General features: G+C 34.0%; 1 protein-coding gene across 4 annotated transcripts in view; it reads right to left on the reverse strand.

Moving 5' to 3' along the window:
* CCSER1 (coiled-coil serine rich protein 1) overlaps window positions 1-18,210 on the reverse strand; it is a 721,106-nt gene that overhangs the window by 561,885 nt on the left and 141,011 nt on the right. For all 4 annotated transcript variants that reach the window (XM_032632164.1, XM_032632163.1, XM_032632162.1 and 1 more), the window contains exon 2: window positions 2,336-3,697. In XM_032632164.1, the coding sequence (XP_032488055.1) occupies window positions 2,336-3,656 (1,321 nt within the window). In that variant the 5' untranslated portion in view covers window positions 3,657-3,697. The remainder of the gene's footprint in view (window positions 1-2,335; window positions 3,698-18,210) is intronic.

The following is an 18,210-nucleotide window of genomic DNA, read 5'->3' on the forward strand; positions in this document are numbered from 1 at the left end:
TAAAAGTTAAGTTGCCAGAGAGGTCAACATTCCATTAATAATTCTGAAATGAATGTACACCCAGCACATTCAGATGCATATTAAATACTAGCTTAAACGTATTTCACAATAAATACAGAATAAACTTAGTATTATGGAATTTGACAACTCTTTCTTACATAAAATACATTTGTCTAAATGGCTTTAAAATCTTGAAACTTCTGAATTATAAAATCTTTATGAATAGCAGATGAATATCTCCTATTGATGAAAGTGAAGAATAGTATGCAATCAACTTTTCCTTTTTGGCATTACCAGCTTATTTGCCTGTCTCTTTCTATTTTACAAGTTGTAGATACTATGAATTATCACCTAATGTCCAGGAACAGGCATCATGGTGTCAAATTCAGTGAAATTAATGTGTTAAATGGCTTGCTATTAGGATCTCAGTCAACAGATTAATAATCAGCAAGATAATTGTTGGTCATTCCCTAGTTTCCAAAGAGATAAATATTTACTCTATTCAGTTTGACATTGAGGCAAGTCACCATTTCTAAATAAGAATTAGATATAATCAAAATAATTACACTTTTACCTTTTTGGGTGCAATTTTCTAAAAAACTGCCTACATTCTAATCTGAGGTCCACCGTTTGCTAACAATGTGATTTCATGAAGTTATTTAACTTAATCCTAAACCTTACTCATTAATAACTTCCACATAAGTCTTTGGTTAGTACTAAGTAAAACAGTGCATGCAAATTGCTTAGCACATCTTTGGGCACACAGTATCATCATCATTATCATTCTTATAATTATACTACAGTTAAAGAATTAAGCAGGTATAACTAAATCCCAAAATACAAGCAAGGCTACCAAGATAAAAAATGAAAAAAGTAGGCAGATGTGTAAAAGTGATTTTGTATCAAATGTGAAAAAATATGAAGACAGTTGGAAAATTAAGTCATGCATTTAAAACTGTAAAACGGCTATATTCATGGAGAGACAAGTTAGGTAAGTCAGATAAACTTATGATTCTTGACATTATATAATATATAATTTCACTGATTACAAATTTTATTTAATATTTCAGTATTATTCTTAATGTTTTGGAAAGCGCCTGGGTCATGACATGTACTACAACCTAGTCATAAACAGCCTGATCTTTGGATTGAGACAGTTGTAATTTGGCTGTGCTACTTACCAGCTGTATAATCCCTTGGTCTCAGTTTTCTCATGTATAAAATGGGGAACAGGGCTTCCCTGGTGGCGCAGTGGTTGAGAGTCCGCCTGCCGATGCAGGGGACACGGGTTCGTGCCCCGGTCTGGGAGGATCCCACATGCCGCGGAGCGGCTGGGCCCGTGAGCCATGGCCGCTGAGCCTGCGCGTCCGGAGCCTGTCCTCCGCAACGGGAGAGGCCACAACAGTGAGAGGCCCGCGTAACGCATTAAAAAAAAAAAAAAAAAAAAAAAATGGGGAACATACTAGTGCCTACCTCATAGGGATTGTATCCTAAACAATTACTTATGAACTTTGTGACTTTGGACACATTACTTAACCTATCTGTGCTCCAATCATCTTGCCTGTAGAATGAGTTAGAATAATAGTAGCGATTTCAATCACTTCCAGATTCAATAAATTAATGTATCCAAAGGGCACAGAACAGTAAATGGACATATTGTTGGGAGAACTATTAGTGTTAGTAGTAGTAGCAAAAGCGGCAGCAGTGGTAGTAGGAATCACAGTACAGAAAAAAAAGAATAAAAAATGTCAAATACAGCCAGTAGGCATTATATATTCAACAATTCTCTTGAACTGAATTTTATATTGAAAAACCATGTTTTCTGTTAAATAACAGACTGGAGTAAATCAACCTTTCCTCCCTCTTTCTGTGCCAAAACATGGATCCTATTTAATAATAAAAACTTTGTTAAAATAGGAAAAAGAATTTTAATTATACGAATTTCTTTTATAATGATTGTGTCTGGGCTATATCTATTCTTTAACTAAGAAATACCAATACTCTATCATGAACTATAAAAAAAAAGATGGCCCTTATCTTAGATAAAGCCACATTGTAAATAAAATTAATTTCCTTCCACTTTCTTCTGAGGGTCAGAATCTGAATTACACAACCAAGAAAAATAAGTAGCATGGATGAATTACATTTTCAGCATGATACGAATGAAGTAAGTTTAAGCAGAGAAATGATTTAAGACAAATTATAAATAGGACAGAAGATTAAAGAGTGAAAACTAAGAAAAATGTAGTTTCCGTGAGATAGAATAAGAAAATTGAAGAAATTATAATGAAAATTATAATTCATATCATTTATTATACAGAGAAAATCATCATACCTTTGGCAGGATTTGCATCATATCCATATGATGTTTTGTTTAAAATATAATGATCACCGGAAGAGGGTATTATCCTTGAATCTGAAATAGGATGGATCCCTTTAACACGTTCAGCTATTGCTTTATGTTGCTCATAAAATCCAAGTTTCCTTGGGGAGCTTGTTGCCAACATTGTTTCACCATTTTGTATCACCGTATGTTCTCCTCTTCTTGTATCTGCTGATAGATGAATCTCTGAGTCACTCGCATTCATAGCAGGTAGTTCAGTGATTTGCAATAACACTTCCTTCTGATTAGCAGCAGAGGTTTCTGGTAAGGATTTAGATTCAGTGCTACACCGACCTTCTAACCTGTATTTCCCAGGAGACATAATTGCACAGGGAACAGTTCCCATAAGGTCTGTTGTCTTTGTAGCAGCAGCAGGATTGGGAGAAATCTGCGAGGTAGAATCACTGTGGCCGAAGTTGTCACAGTGGGATGCCATGCTTCCACTTTTAGGAAATGCATCTGCTTCAGACACAGAATCTTCAGTCAAGGCTAAGAACTCTGAAGGTGTCTGAGCTGTAGTAAAATCAGCAGAAAGCAGTGGAGATGGTAACGAGCTTCCCGCCCGTTCTGTTACATCCACAGAACAAGATGGAGAACCTCTTAGTAATACAGGTTCCCTCTCTTGGTACTGTGCAATTTCCAGTGAGAATTCAGATTGCTGTACCAATGAAGTAGATTGGCTCTGTGGAACTGGCTTAGAAAATTTATAGTGAGATGAAAAAGATTTAGTAAGAAGCTTCTTTGTTGACTGCTTAACAGAACGGCGAGTTTGTTCTTCTGTGAATCCAGAATCATCCCCCTCACTTTTGCCAGAACTCAGGCAATTTATAAAGACATTCTTATTAGTCGAGGGCTCGTTTTCTCTTTCAAAATCCTCTGTCAAAGGTCTTGTTATCTTCTTATTTCGTGAACTGCTAAAACCAACAGAATGTCTTCCCCTGGTTTTAGTATGTTCTTCCAAACTCGGTTTTTGCACACTGCTGTGACCAGGTTGAGCACCATTTGAAATACTAAGGTTCTGGTTGGTAGGTTCTTGCTTAGGTTCACTCCCCTTCTTATGATGGAAGCTAATGGAAGGAGTACGGAAGAGGCTCCTGCGTTTACCTGTGCTACCTGAGCTTGAGTTAGTGCTGGAAGGAGACGAACTGTGGACACCGACTGTATTACTGGAGGAGGGTGACGAAGGAAGAGAATCATGTTTTCTGCTAATACTCCTTCTGAATATTGGCAACCGGGAGACCAGAGTAGATCGTCTTGATCTGGAGTCCCCCATTGGGACTCCAAGGCTTGCACTGCGATAGCCAACTTAGCAACCTGAGAAAAGACAAATAGAACAAGTTAATACAAGTCAATTATAAATAAGACATTTTAAAACATAATACTGGTTTTTCATTCATGACACAGCATTTGTTATACTAAAATAATAGTAAAATTCTGACAAAGAATTTTCTGAATTTCTATGTAGCAAAATATCCAATCATTTGTATAGAAATTTTATAATGGTGCCACAACTTCACAATGACCAAGAATATTTGAAGTCTAAATTTGTATTGGGAGACACGAGATTGCTATTCAAGGCTCAGCCTTACTACTCACACCAGTTCTATAATTTGGTAAATTGCTTAATCTTAACTTTTTATGTTTATTTATTTAGATTTAGTAGGCATATGACAGCCACCATCAATGCTCTCTGGGTAAAATGCCCCACCACTGCCCCTGGTGGCCAGCACCAGATGTACCATGGGGCTCAACAAGTAATTGATCTGAGCTTAACAGAGTCACAGACCAGACGAAGGTATGACCTGACCCTAGAATCTCTACTCAAAGAAAAAACCAATTGGAACAGATACTTCCCCTTCGATTATGATTTAGTAAGTTTAGAGATAATTAGACCATTGGAAGAGGAAAGTAAACTACATCATAAAGGATCTACATTAGAGTTATATACAAGATAAAGTTATGAGGAAACCACAGCCATGAGTTGAAGAAAAGACAAATGAAAGCTAATTCAACTGGTAATGCTAAGACAAGTGGAGACTACATGCAGAGAAAAGCAGAAGCAAAGCAAATTTATGAACCATATTAATGTCAGGGTATTGATGATGAAGACAAAGAAGAAGGACGAGGAGAAGGTGGCAGCTGCACTTCATTAATTGTGATGCACCAAGTACGTGAAACAGGTTATCTCTTTTAATGCTTGTAACTATAGAAGTAGATATTACTATGGTCACTTTACAGCGGAAAGATAAGCTGCCTATGTCACTCAGCTGATAAGTGCTAAAGCAGGACTAAGAAACTAAGCATTATCTAACCACAGGGTCAGTTCATAATCAGCATGGTATATACTGCTTTCACTAGAGTGAAAAGCCAAGAGCTTAGGCTGCCAAAGGCCCAGATATGTTTCCACTTCAGAAATTACTAGTTGTATGGTAGATCTTTCTCTTTCGGTGACTGCTGTTTTTCACTGGTTTTTATAATGTGTCATGATTTGTTTCCTATTTTGTATTGTTTTGCTTTGTTTCTAAATTTCACTTAATTCCTTAACTATAATGTGCACACCCCTGCTTTGTCAACTTGAATCATGCTGTTTCTTTCTGTTATTTATTGTAACCAAAGCTATCTAACGATAATAAATACTACATAAAATGACAGGCCCTCCATTTTATCATTCTTGCAGATAAAGTATTAGATTGATCAAGTAAAATACTTTCATGTCCTTGAGGAAGTGTATGACAAAAACGGAAAATATTTTCTTTCAAATACGCGTTTTTAAATATTTGATATTTTGTTCTGAATGATATAAAATCAATTTGCCTTTCATGATTTTTATTGGATGATCTTTAATTGCACTCACTGAATTTGAATTTAAATCAAACTATGTGTGAACCACTTCTAAAACATTTAAGCATCCTTGCAAGGCTTTAGCTGAAGAAAGCTTAAAATACAAAGACATTTTAGTTTGTGAAGTCTTTCATAAATTAAAACTATCTCATTTTCTCCCAGCTTAGATGTCCTGAAATGGATACAAAAAATAATACAATTTTGTTTACACGTTCACTCTTAATAATGCTTTAATTAACATCATTCTCAGCTGTGATTTTATTTATAGGCAAGATTTATTTCCATTCAATGCCCAGTGAATAATTTTGCTCTAATAATAGCATTATCAACCACAGTGATTTGCAGCCGGTGGTGAACCTATGGCCTTCAATGTATTCATGTCAAGATATTTACCACTATTTTTGAAATATCTTCAGAATTTATGTATACTGAAATATTTCTTGACCTTTTTTTAGTATTTCTTACATTTGTATCAGCAATCAAAAATAAAAGAGTGAATAAATCCCATGTCTCTTAGGCAAGTATTCAAAGGATTAGACTAATGAAAAATTTTCAGAAAAAAGAATTACAATAAAATTCTTAATGAAAACAACCAGACTTCCGTTTACAATACATATGTGCTACTAGTATATCTGTCTTAATTTAAGTAAAAACATCATAGATACACAGAGATATTTATACATTGAATGGGATGACATGGAATAGATATAAAATCTATTGGAGATAAAAATCTTTTGTTTCACTTTATCCGCAGATAGTCTTTTAAATGAAGTTCTTTATTCCAGCTAAATGAGAGAGACAAAATATCTATAGGTTGGAATTATCCATATTCTTTATAAAGACTTTAAAATCTATGTCTCATATTTCATTCTCCAATTGCGTTGATTACTACTTGCCACTTTCTGTTTGCTTTCACCATCAAGGCATTAGCAGATGTAGAACCATCTGCTTGGAATGCCCTTCCAGTAACTGTGATGTGGTAAAATTCCTATTTCTACAGATGGTCCCTTCCAGAATGCCATCTCTGATCCCCCTTCCTACTCTCTTCCATTTTGGACTTATGCACTCCTCCTTTATGCATCCTGTAAGGTAAGGTATTTATTACCTTACATAGTAAACATCTGTTTATCTATCTGACTTTACTATTTTACCTTAAGCTTCTTTTTTTTTTTTTTTTTGCAGTACACGGGCCTCTCACTGTTGTGGCCTCTCCCGTTGCGGAGCACAGGCTCCGGACGTGCAGGCTCAGCGGCCATGGCTCACGGGCCTAGCCGCTCCGCGGCATGTGGGATCTTCCCGGACTGGGGCACGAACCCGAGTCCCCTGCATCGGCAGGCAGACTCCCAACCACTGCGCCACCAGGGAAGCCCAAGCTTCTTTTTTTTTTTATTAATTTTATTTTTGGTTTCATTGGGTCTTCGTTGCTGCATGTGGGCTTTCTCTAGTTGTGGCGAGTGGGGGCTACCCTTCATTGCAGTGCGCGGGCTTCTCATTGCGGTGGCTTCTCTTGTTGTGGAGCATGGGCTCTAGGCATGTGGGCTTCAGTAGTTGTGGCGCACAGGCTTAGCTGCTCTGCGGCATGTGGAATCTTCCCGGACCAGGGATCGAACCCGTGTCCCCTGCATTGGCAGGTGGATACTTAACCACTGCACTACCTGGGAAGTCCCTACCTTAAGTCTGTTAATGGCAAAGGCCATTTTTGCTTTGCTTTGAGACCCCAGGTGCCTAATACACAATTAATACTTATAGAGTCAATGGATTTCATAAAATGAAGTTTTCACTTGAACACAACAGTATTTCAAACACAAACATACTTTCTGTCTCACTACCAAAAATGAAATGTTTCAATTTTGAGGTTAATTATGTTGAATTACAACTTTTAGAGTCATGAGTTAACTAAAAGTTTTTCAAACTGTAAAATCAGTATCTATAATTTGCTAACATTTGAAGACAATGTTATTAACAAGTTGAATAACAATATATCATCAAATCAACAATGAATTTCTTAATTGGCATGGTTGAGAAAGATGTAAATTCTAGTTCAAGGGGTTTTATGGATCATTAATTTGTTACCTATTTAATATTAGAGTAAAAGTAAAATACCTTAAAGAAGTAAGATATACTGAAAAAAATTATACTTTTTTTTTCCATAATTCCAAAGGCATTAACCAAGACATAAAATAACCTTGAAGGGTTTCACAGCTATCATCTTGGAAACTGATTACCATATGCAAAAACAGGTATGTCTATCTGTGCAGGTAAGAGAAACAAAACAAAACCCCCTTAATCTTTTTCTTTCCTGTCATTTTTCTGTTTTCCTAGAATTTGGACAGCCCTCATAGTTTTTCACTACGAGCCAAAGATGATGGAGGGACCTGATGTCCCACATCTGAGATAGTAGTGAGTATCCTTTGTCTCTCTCCCAAAATTAGTGGTATATTATTGCAAAAACAAGCCTACACAAAGTACCCTTTACACAGACGTGCAATCAGCATAAAAAAAATTTTGGTTTCAAATCCAAGCTCTGCCACTTACCAGTAGCATGAATGAGAACACAGATAATAATTATTTTATAGTGATTTTTTTTTTAAGGATGGAAGGTACAACATCACAAAGAAACTTAACACTCTGCTTGGTATAGAGTAAATTTGCACTTTCTTCCTTTTTTAATGAAATGCATTCAAGCAAGTGGTGCATGATGTTACAGCACATAGAGTGATTATGAAAATGAGCTACTTTTCAAAACCTGCCCCAATCACTGTTTAAAAAATCATCAAAAATTTTGGGGGGAGGTGGAGGTGTATAAATTGGGGTCAGTATTCTAACCCCTTATGATAAACATCCCTAAAGTATACATTTTTATTGGAATTTTAAAACAATGACCAATATTTGAAGTGTTTGTGGGGAATGTTGCATAAGTTAAATACAGTCTGTTCTATTCTCTCTGAGAAAAGATATCAGAAAATAACCCAGGTAGAGCCTAAATGACCACACTTAAAAGAAAATCAATGATACATTGTGAAAATGGAAAATAAAAATTCACAGAAACCAAATACTCTCTAGGTAACAACTTTCAACATTAAGAAAGCAATGGCAGAAAACAAATCATATGAAAACATATCAAAGGACACTGATGAATTTTCACCAAAATTAAATAGATAATAGCTTGGATAAGCTTCCAAGTCAATCTTATCTAATTATGTCATTTTGATGAAGATTTAAATGAGTCCTGATAGGTGTTATGGCTTAGCTGGAAAGCCCTCCAGCTCAGATTCTTTCTATTACAAAGTTCATGCAATTTACATCTCAATAATCTTTTTTATAAAATTAAAGTATAGTTGATTTGCAATATTGTGTTAGTTTCAGGTGTACCACAAAGTAATTCAGTTATATTTATATATATTTTTTAGATTGTTTTCCATTATAGGCTATTACAAGATATTGAATATCATTCCCCATGTTTTACAGTAAATCCTTGTTGCTTATTTATTTTATATACAGTAGTGTGTATCTGTTAATCCCATACTCCTAATTTTACTTTAACTATGATGTAATTTATCTTTAAATGTATTTCTAAAATGTTTTATTGTTTTCATTTAAATAAATATGGAACTAATAGAGGCATTTTTAACGATAAATCACTGACACACATGGACAAGGGCCACTTCAACCAGCAGGGTTAGTGAGGACAATATGAGATACATTTAAAGGATGACTGATCAGGACCAAGTGGGTTATTGATCGGTCACAGGGAAGAGAATGAGACTGTCAGCCAAAGATAGCAAGAGTTAGAAATCACATAATTGATTGGATATGTTTAATTAACAATTTATTAAATTTGCATATAATTTAGCCACACTGAGTACAGTAAGTTATTTTACTTCAACTATAAAGAAGAAAATAATACAAATAACTGCATATATCAGAAATGTTGCTTATATCAAAATGATTTGACCCTAAAAATTGCATGTAAGCAGAGAGAGATTGTCCCTTACTGGATCTGTAAATCAATAAATCAATCTCCTAGGTAAAAAGAGAAAGAGAGTGCATGGTGCTAAATTGCATGATAATGGGAACAGTTACAACAGGGAAGGGGAATATATTTCAAAGAGATTATTCTAGCAGGAATTAGGGAAGAAGATGCATTCCTTGTCTGAATTAATAGAAGGACAGGGACCATAATACATATTTAGAAAGACATGTAATCTTGAAACCCAGCCAGATATAATCTCAGTTCTTCATTGACCAGAAGAGACAACAGAGGGAGAAGAGAAACATAGAGAGAAAGAATGGATTTTGACCAGAAATTAGACAGAAGTTAGTAGTGAAAGAAGAAAAAAGTCTAAAAGTCATATCTACATGTGACCCAGGCTTAAGTAAATAATGAGACTACATTTATACTTAACGTTATAGTTTATGTTCTGGCATTTATACACAATGAATGCATAACTGTTAAGAAGGAAGACTCTCATGCAAAAATATCTCGATTTGAATTCAGCATTACACCTAAGAGCTGTGTGACTTTAGAGTGGCTTAAAAAGTTATTTAAACTCCCTGAGCCTTCATGAGGATAATAGTTGCAACTACCTTAAAGATTTTGTGATGATCTAATAAGTAAAACCTAAAAGCACTTAGAACAAGGTCTAGCACATGACAAATGTTTAATAACTATAAATTATCAAGAAAAATTAACCATACTTGTACTATTTCACAGCCAAGTACACTTTAATTAGCTTATAACCTCCCCCAACTTCTCTCAGCTGAAGTTCTAATTCTGTCTACTAGTAGACAAATAATACTGTCATTTCCAGTCAATCTTGAATAGGACAAAAAAGGAAGGTTAGAGGCCAGAGTACCCATATGTCAATGCACTTGGGGCTTGGAATTAATACGCTAATTAATACACATATATATAACTGCCTACATTCATTTCAATTCTTTATTAAGTAAATATTAAGTTCACTTATTCAGTATTATTTTTTTTACTTTCAACAAAATAATCCAGACTTAAAGAAGCAAATAACTAAAATATTATGAATATGCAAAGACGGTCTCAGACCCTGAACATGATTCTCAAAAGAGTGAATTTGATAAATTTGTTGAACAATGAGAATGTCATAACAAGTATGCAACTTTAGAAAGGATAGCACACATCCAAAAGTATATATGTTTGTTAATAAAGAAAATTTTATTACTTCTTACATTGGAGAATTTGGTTTGGTCTTAAAATATTATTCTGGAAAAAAAATTCCTTGCAATGTTGTAGGTTAGATTTCTTAGAAGCAGAGCCTAAGCAAGGAATTCTTTTTTTTTTTTAACATCTTTATTGGAGTATAATTGCTTTACAGTGCTGTTAGCTTCTGCTTTATAACAAAGTGAATCAGCTATAGATATACATATATCCCCATATCTCTTCCCTCTTGCGTCTCCCTCCCTCCCACCCTCCCTATCCCACCCCTCTAGGTGGTCACAAAGCACTGAGCTGATCTCCCTGTGCTATGTGGCTACTTCCCACTAGCTATCTATTTTACATTTGGTAGTGTATATATGTCCATGCCACTCTCACTTTGTCCCAGCTTACCCTTCCCCTCCCCGTGTCCTCAAGTCCATTCTCTACATCTGCACCTTTATTCCCATCCTGCCCCTAGGTTCTTCAGAACTACTTTTTTTTTTTTTTTTTTAGATTCCATATATATGTGTTAGCATACGGTATTTGTTTTTCTCTTTCTGACTTACTTCACTCTGTATGACAGACTCTAGGTCCATCCACCTCACTACAAATAACTCAATTTCGTTTTGTTTTATGGCTGAGTAGTATTCCATTGTATATATGTGCATGTCTTCTTTATCCATTCATCTGTCGATGGACACTTAGATTGCTTCTGTGTCCTGGCTATTGTAAATAGAGCTGCAATGAACATTGTGATACATGACTCTTTTTGAATTATGGTTTTCTCAGGGTATATGGCCAGTAGTGGGATTGCTAGGTTGTATGGTAGTTCTATTTTTAGTTTTTTAAGGAACCTCCATACTGTTCTCCATAGTGGCTGTATCAATTTACATTCCCACCAACAAGAGGGTTCCCTTTTCTCTACACGCTCTCCAGCATTTATCATTTGTAGATTTTTTTTTTAATGATGGTCATTCTGACTGGTGTGAGGTGATACCTCATTATAGTTTTGATTTGCATTTCTCTAATGATTAGTGATGTTGAGCATCCTCTCACGTGTTTGTTGGCAATCTGTATATCTTCTTTGGAGAAATGTCTGTTTAGGTCTTCTGCCCAATTTTGGACTGGGTTGTGTGTTTTTTTTATATTGAGCTGCATGAGCTGCTTCTAAATTTTGGAGATTAATCCTTTGTCAGTTGCTTCCTTTGCAAATATTTTCTTCCATTCTGAGGGCTGTCTTTTCGTCTTGTTTATGTTTTAGCAAGGAATCCTTATTCAAGCAATTTATTAGAGAATTACTCTCAAGAGAAGGTAAGGAAAAAAGGCATGATAGAACAGGGGTAAAGCTAATCAAGGATGTGGCTGAAAATGACATCTAGCTTCAGATGAATCCCATGGGATCTGGAACACTTATTGATACCTCGAGACACTGGCAGGTCCTCTGTATTCCATGCCAGTCAACTATTTCTCTAAGGAATGGGAAAAATATTTGAAACATATAAAACTGGCAAAGGATTGATATCTGGAATATACAAAGAATTCTTACAAATCAGTAAGAATAAGACAATTCAAACAGAAAAATAAATGGGCAAAAAATATGAACATGCAAATCCCAGAAGATATACAAATTACCAGTGAATATATAAAAACATATTGAAACCCATTAGTAATTAGAGAATACAGAAAGAGCTCCTACAAGCCAGTAAGAAACAGACAACACACAGGAAAAAAGGTAACAATGAATATAGACAAGAATTTCATGGAAGAAACACAAATCACTAATCAACATATGAACAGATATTTAACTCCATTATTAATCAAGAAAACCACAGACACTATTTTTCACCCATAACATTTTAATACTAAATAATATCAAGTTTGAATGAATGAAGGAGTACCTATAGACACTTATGAAGCATGAGTCCAAATTGTTAAGATCATTGTAGAAAATTATGTATCAAAATATCAAAGTAAGTAATTTCACTTCTCAGCATTTACCTTAGAATAATACTCACATATCTGCACACAGAAACATGAGAAACATATATAGAGACATTCAAGGCAGGTTTATAACAGTTGAAATTAAAAATAATATAAATGTCCATTAATAGGAGACTTGAAAAAGTAAACTACGGTATTATCTATTCCACAGCATAACAGACAAGAACTAAACACATAGGGTAAAAGATATCTGACAAAAAAATTTCCAAGGCGTTTAATTAATAAAATCAAGTACCTGACTGATATGTTATATATAATTTATGGAAATTACAAATGTATTATGACAAATTTTAAATAATAGTCTACAGATACATATGTGTGTAAATGCATAGGAAAAAATCTGGAAGGATGTACTTCAAAGTGTGAACAGGAATTATCCTTGAAGAGGGCTTTTGTACTGGGGGTTGTCATCAATGGGGGCACCAATGTAACAAATAATATGAAGTTTCAACAATGAAAATAAATTCATGAATTACTTTTATAATTAAAACTTACAGAATTCAAATTAAAATAGTATAAAAACATATGGCCTATCAACATTACGTAATTATAGGCATGTAAATGTGTTAAAATAATTTGAAGGATATACAAAAATAAAGTAGCTGCCTCTGAAAGAGAATGAGAATGTGGGAAATTATTTTTATAAAAATTATCTGACCAAATATGACAACATACAAAAATCAATTCTGAGTGTTTTAATAAACTCTTCAAATCTTTTAAATTGTAACACAAAATATTTAAATAAATAAGACTTACAGAAGTGCCAAGAATCCTTACATTAATATAAAGACTTTGTATTTTTCATGAACCTACATTCTTAACACTAAAATTCATGTTTTATGTGACTATCAGTCCAAAATGTATGTTTATAAATTGAAATTTACTTTGGTAAAAACTCAAATTCTATTTCATTTCACTATTGAAAGCTACTTCCATCCTTTTAAAAAATTCACTATTCCTTTACCATATGATAATTCATCTAACTGTTGTCAGTGATAGTTCAGACACAAATAATTTGTTCTAGGCTTTTCACAATCTTTTTAATGTTTTAGTATTTCCATAATACACACATTAAACCACCACAGATTATATAGTTGGCTAATAAATTGGAATTATATGATTTGGAAGCATGTGACATTATGACGTTTACACATTGACAATAAATTGATGCCATCATATAATTCTTTCGAAGGCTAGTAAACGAACCAAACAAGTCAGTTATTAGTTGAAAGGAATGCTTCATTTATAACAGTTTATTTGTTTTCTAAATACTAAAATCACTGGATTTGCCTCAAATTTTATTTTTTTACTAAAAAGAAAATGACCAAGTTTAAAATAAATAACCTGTAGTTGTGCAAACATACCAGCAGAGGGTGCAGAAGATCTTCCTTTTTAGCAATAGTCAATTTTTTTTCTTGTAACTTTCAAAACCAATTTAAGATTTATTGGGCAGTTAATTAAAAATATCACAAAGACTTTTATGTAAATGCAAAATTAAAGTCTTAAAGTCTCCAAATGCACTTTCAAATTAAATCTTTTTTTCTTCTAGCAAGAGTTTTTTAGTTTTTAACTTTTATATAGACTACATAATAAGGCATCTGTTAAAGGAAATTCACATTCATATATATCAATTCAAATTTATTATTTATTTTCCAATAGTTTTTCATTGTTTTTGAAATAATAGTAGATCATATGTTGCTTTGTAGGGAAAAAATTAGTGCAAAAGGTGTATGAAGCTGGTAGCATATCTTGTTCCTGTTATATGTTGTAAATATCACTTAATTTAAAATTTTTTCTTACAATATTGTACAGAGCAGCTCATGGTCACAGACACAAATATGAATAAGGAAAATTATGTATCAATGTAAGATAATACAAAAACTGGAGGAAAAGAATTTTTGAAATACAAATTAGAATATTAGGAGATTAAATTTAAAAGTTAATACACTCAACATTCATAAATATGTGTATGTCTGGGTCTGTGTACAAAATATCAGTAATACAGACACTTGACAATACAAATCAGCATATGGAGTAATACAGAATCGAACATTTCAGTGTATGGTCCAGTTCAAATATAAATATTAGATGAATAAATTGAAAGTCAGTATTGGTCTGGTAAGGAGGAAAAAAAGAAATGAGTATATCTGCAAATCATTACTGCCTCGCTTTGTTATAAATACTGTTGTAGTTGTATTCTTTGTAATACAAATGGTAGCGTATTAAAAAATATACCAATTTCCATTCAGTTATACGTTGGCTTGAAGTACAAATTCTGTCAGAATCATTTTTAAAACAGAATCTTAGATTTGTCCTTTTTTTAAGTGTTGTTTCTGAACTCAACATATAATGGTCACATTCAGCAATGACATTGTTTCACAATATATCTGTGGATCTAATTTCTCTTGAACTGCTTCCCCATTCATAAAACTAGAGGACTGAATAGATGAATTTTGTGAGGCCCTCTAATTCATTAAAATACATGCACAAAATCTGTGAAATGCAGGATACATACACACACCTGACAATAAAATGTCATTCTGAATATCATTTTTTCTAGTTCAAAGTTAATAACAAACTAGATTCAGTATTGTCCCATAAATAGGAAGATAAAAATAATGTCCCATTATAAACAAACAGATATAGTGTATTTTATAAAAAAGAGAGCAAAAGTACATCTGGGAATGCAGTCTGTTTGTTACATGATAAAATTAGAAATATGATAGTAAGTTTCTTCCACTTACCTTGTATTTGCCTATGTAATCACTGAACCTGACTAAATCATATACATATTTTCAAACTTTCATTATTTAAAATTCTGGTTTTTGTAATTCATGAATAAGAACAGGGGTATAGATTTTAGAATCTAGGGGAAAAAGAGGCATGGCTTTTATTTCATATGATATTTTAGTAATAAAATCCTCAGATATAATATAGTAGCAGATTGAAATTATTTCAGATTATGTTGAGATAAATTTTAAATTAGTAGAAAAGCCTAATATTAAAACAATTAATAGATTTACTCTAGATCCGTAAAATATAATTAAAAGATTTTATTAAATGTATTAAAGCATGTTTTATTCCCTAAGTTATTAACTTAAAATTTTATTTATTTTAGGAGGAATTATATAACATATATTACAACAAAAGGGACATAATAAATTAAGCCCGTTTCTTTCTTAAAAAAAACAAACTTAAACTTTGTTAATAAATTTACTAAGTTGTCTTGTGAGACTATGGTCCCACATCAAAGACCGCCATAAGGAATGACTGATACTGAATGTATACTGATTTATACTGTTAATTTGATAGAACAATTAGTAAAAAAGAACCCAGGAGAGAAGGACCTACGCTTATGCCAAAAGGGTTCTAGCTGTAGTAGCTGGTAGCAAAGGCGGTGTGCCTGACTTGAGCTGCCACTACATGGAGATTTTGCATCTTGGAAATTGTGAGTTCTGCTTTGGTAAATAACTACTGAATAGAATTTGACATTTGGAAGACGTACTTCTCTTTGAGGATGAAGAAACTGAAATCCAGATTGGTTAAGTACCTCATTCAAAGACAAATAGCTGCACTAACATTTATAGAGCTCAGTGTTCCTGATAATGGAATTAACTAATCCAAACAAAAGTAGAGACTCTGTCATTGTCAAGAGACATGTCCTTATTTAAAACAAATAAAAAGATTCTGGCTCTATAAGCATCTGATACATCTATATAATATTGTTACCATTTTTGTATAACTTTAAAATAAGTTTTCTTTTCAAGAAGCTACATTAACATAAAAGATTTTTTTGTTTCCCTTATGTGGTTTTTTTAAAAATTTAGTCACATATCACTGGAAGAGGTGACCTCACATTAAGTGAGTGCATATGTTATTTCATTTTAATCCTCCTAACAACTTTGTTAGGTAACTATAATTATTCTTATCAGATAAACAAATGTGGGGTCTGAGAGGTAAAGCTGAGATTTGAATCATGTATTTATGATGCTGAAGACAAATTGTGAATTCATATCTTTCTGCCTCACATTATAAGATATTAAATGACACTATTCTTAATGCTATTGCTGCCCTAACAGTGTGTAATTGGGAGAGGCTTAGTATTCCAAATCAGTATTCCAATGACAGAGCCACTGCCAGGTATCAACAGGAGTTTTAAATGACTCTTAAGTTAAACAACTGGTCACAGGAATATTAATTCTGCAGAAAGAATGCATCCATTAGCAAAGAACGTACAAAGTGTTGAGTTCACAAGCAAAAGAGAGATGGGGGCGGGGAGGGAGGCAGGAGAGAAAGAAATGGTTGTGTCATCCTACAGACTTTCCTAGGCCAACAGTTGCATGTCCAAGACTGAATATTAAACAAGGGCGTAAGTAGGATCTAAGAACATTTTGTGATTCATAATAAAATATTCAAAGAAAGGAGCAGGCATCCAAGATTAAAAAGAATAAAGAAAGAATGTCATACAACAAGCAGAAGGTTCCCCAGAAACTGAAATAAGAACCTATAGGGGCCCCTGCTTGCTTTGCTTATGGAGAAACCACATAACAGTATTTGGATACCATGTCATGTAGATAGCATAGAGTATACAATATAAATAAATAATAATATAATGGATTACAGAATGAGGGTCAGAGCTGTCTCAAAATATTTTTTTTGGCTTTCTTCTCAACATCTTAAAATCTCATTCTGGTTTTGTCCTGTAAAATATATAGGTTACATTTCAGAATCCACATTTCTGGTTTGAATTCTGGTTTCTACACTCACTAATTTTGTTTTTATGTTTGCTTGTTTTTAGCATCTTTATTGGAGTATAATTGCTTTACAATGGTGTGTTAGTTTCTGCTGTATAACAAAGTGAATCAGTTATACATATACATATATCCCCATATCTCCTTCCTCTTGCATCTCCCTCCCACCCTCCCTATCCCACCCCTCTAAGTGGTCACAAAGCACCAAGCTGATCTTCCTGTGCTATGCGGCTGCTTCTCACCAGCTATTTTATATTTGGTAGTGTGTATATGTCCATGCCACTCTCTCACTTCATCCCAGTTTACCCTTCTCCCTCCCCATGTCCTCAAGTCCATTCTCTACGTCTGCATCTTTATTCCTGTCCTGTCCCTATGTTCTTCAGAACCATCGTTGTTTCTTTCTTTAGATTCCATATATATGTGTTAGCATATGGTATTTGCTTTTCTCTTTTGGACTTACTTCACTCACTCTGTATGACAGTCCCTAGGTCCATCCACCTCCCTACAAATAACTCAATTTCGTTTTACACTCATTAATTTTGAAAAAACTACTTAATCTCCCTCTTAGCCTCAGTGTCACTATGTGTGAAATGAAGAAATAAACAGCACCTGCCATAACAGAATTAACTATTATGAGGATTAAAAGAGCTAATGTGTGTTAAGTGCTTAGACCTGTGTCCAACAGAGAGGAAGCACACAAAAAATGTTAGCGATTTGTATTACTACAAAATTATATAAAGTGAATCCAACTTTTCTACTTCAAGAATTTGAAATAGAAACCTATCCATCTCAAGAATGTGATGCCTTGAATGGGAAATCTATTGAAGCAATACTCTTTCTAGAATTTTCTCTTAATAAGGCTTCTTTGCTTCCACGTGAGCTACAAGTTAAGATAGCATGTATCAGGACTTCCCTGGTGGGGCAGTGGTTAAGAATCCACCTGCCAATGCAGAGGACACAGGTTCAATCCCTGGTCCAGGAAGATTCCACATGCCACGGAGCAACTAGGCCCATATGCCACAACTGCTGAGCCTGCGTGCCACAACTACTGAAGCCCATGCACC

This window comes from Phocoena sinus, chromosome 5 (genome assembly GCF_008692025.1).
Source record: "Phocoena sinus isolate mPhoSin1 chromosome 5, mPhoSin1.pri, whole genome shotgun sequence".
NCBI lineage: Eukaryota > Metazoa > Chordata > Mammalia > Artiodactyla > Phocoenidae > Phocoena > Phocoena sinus.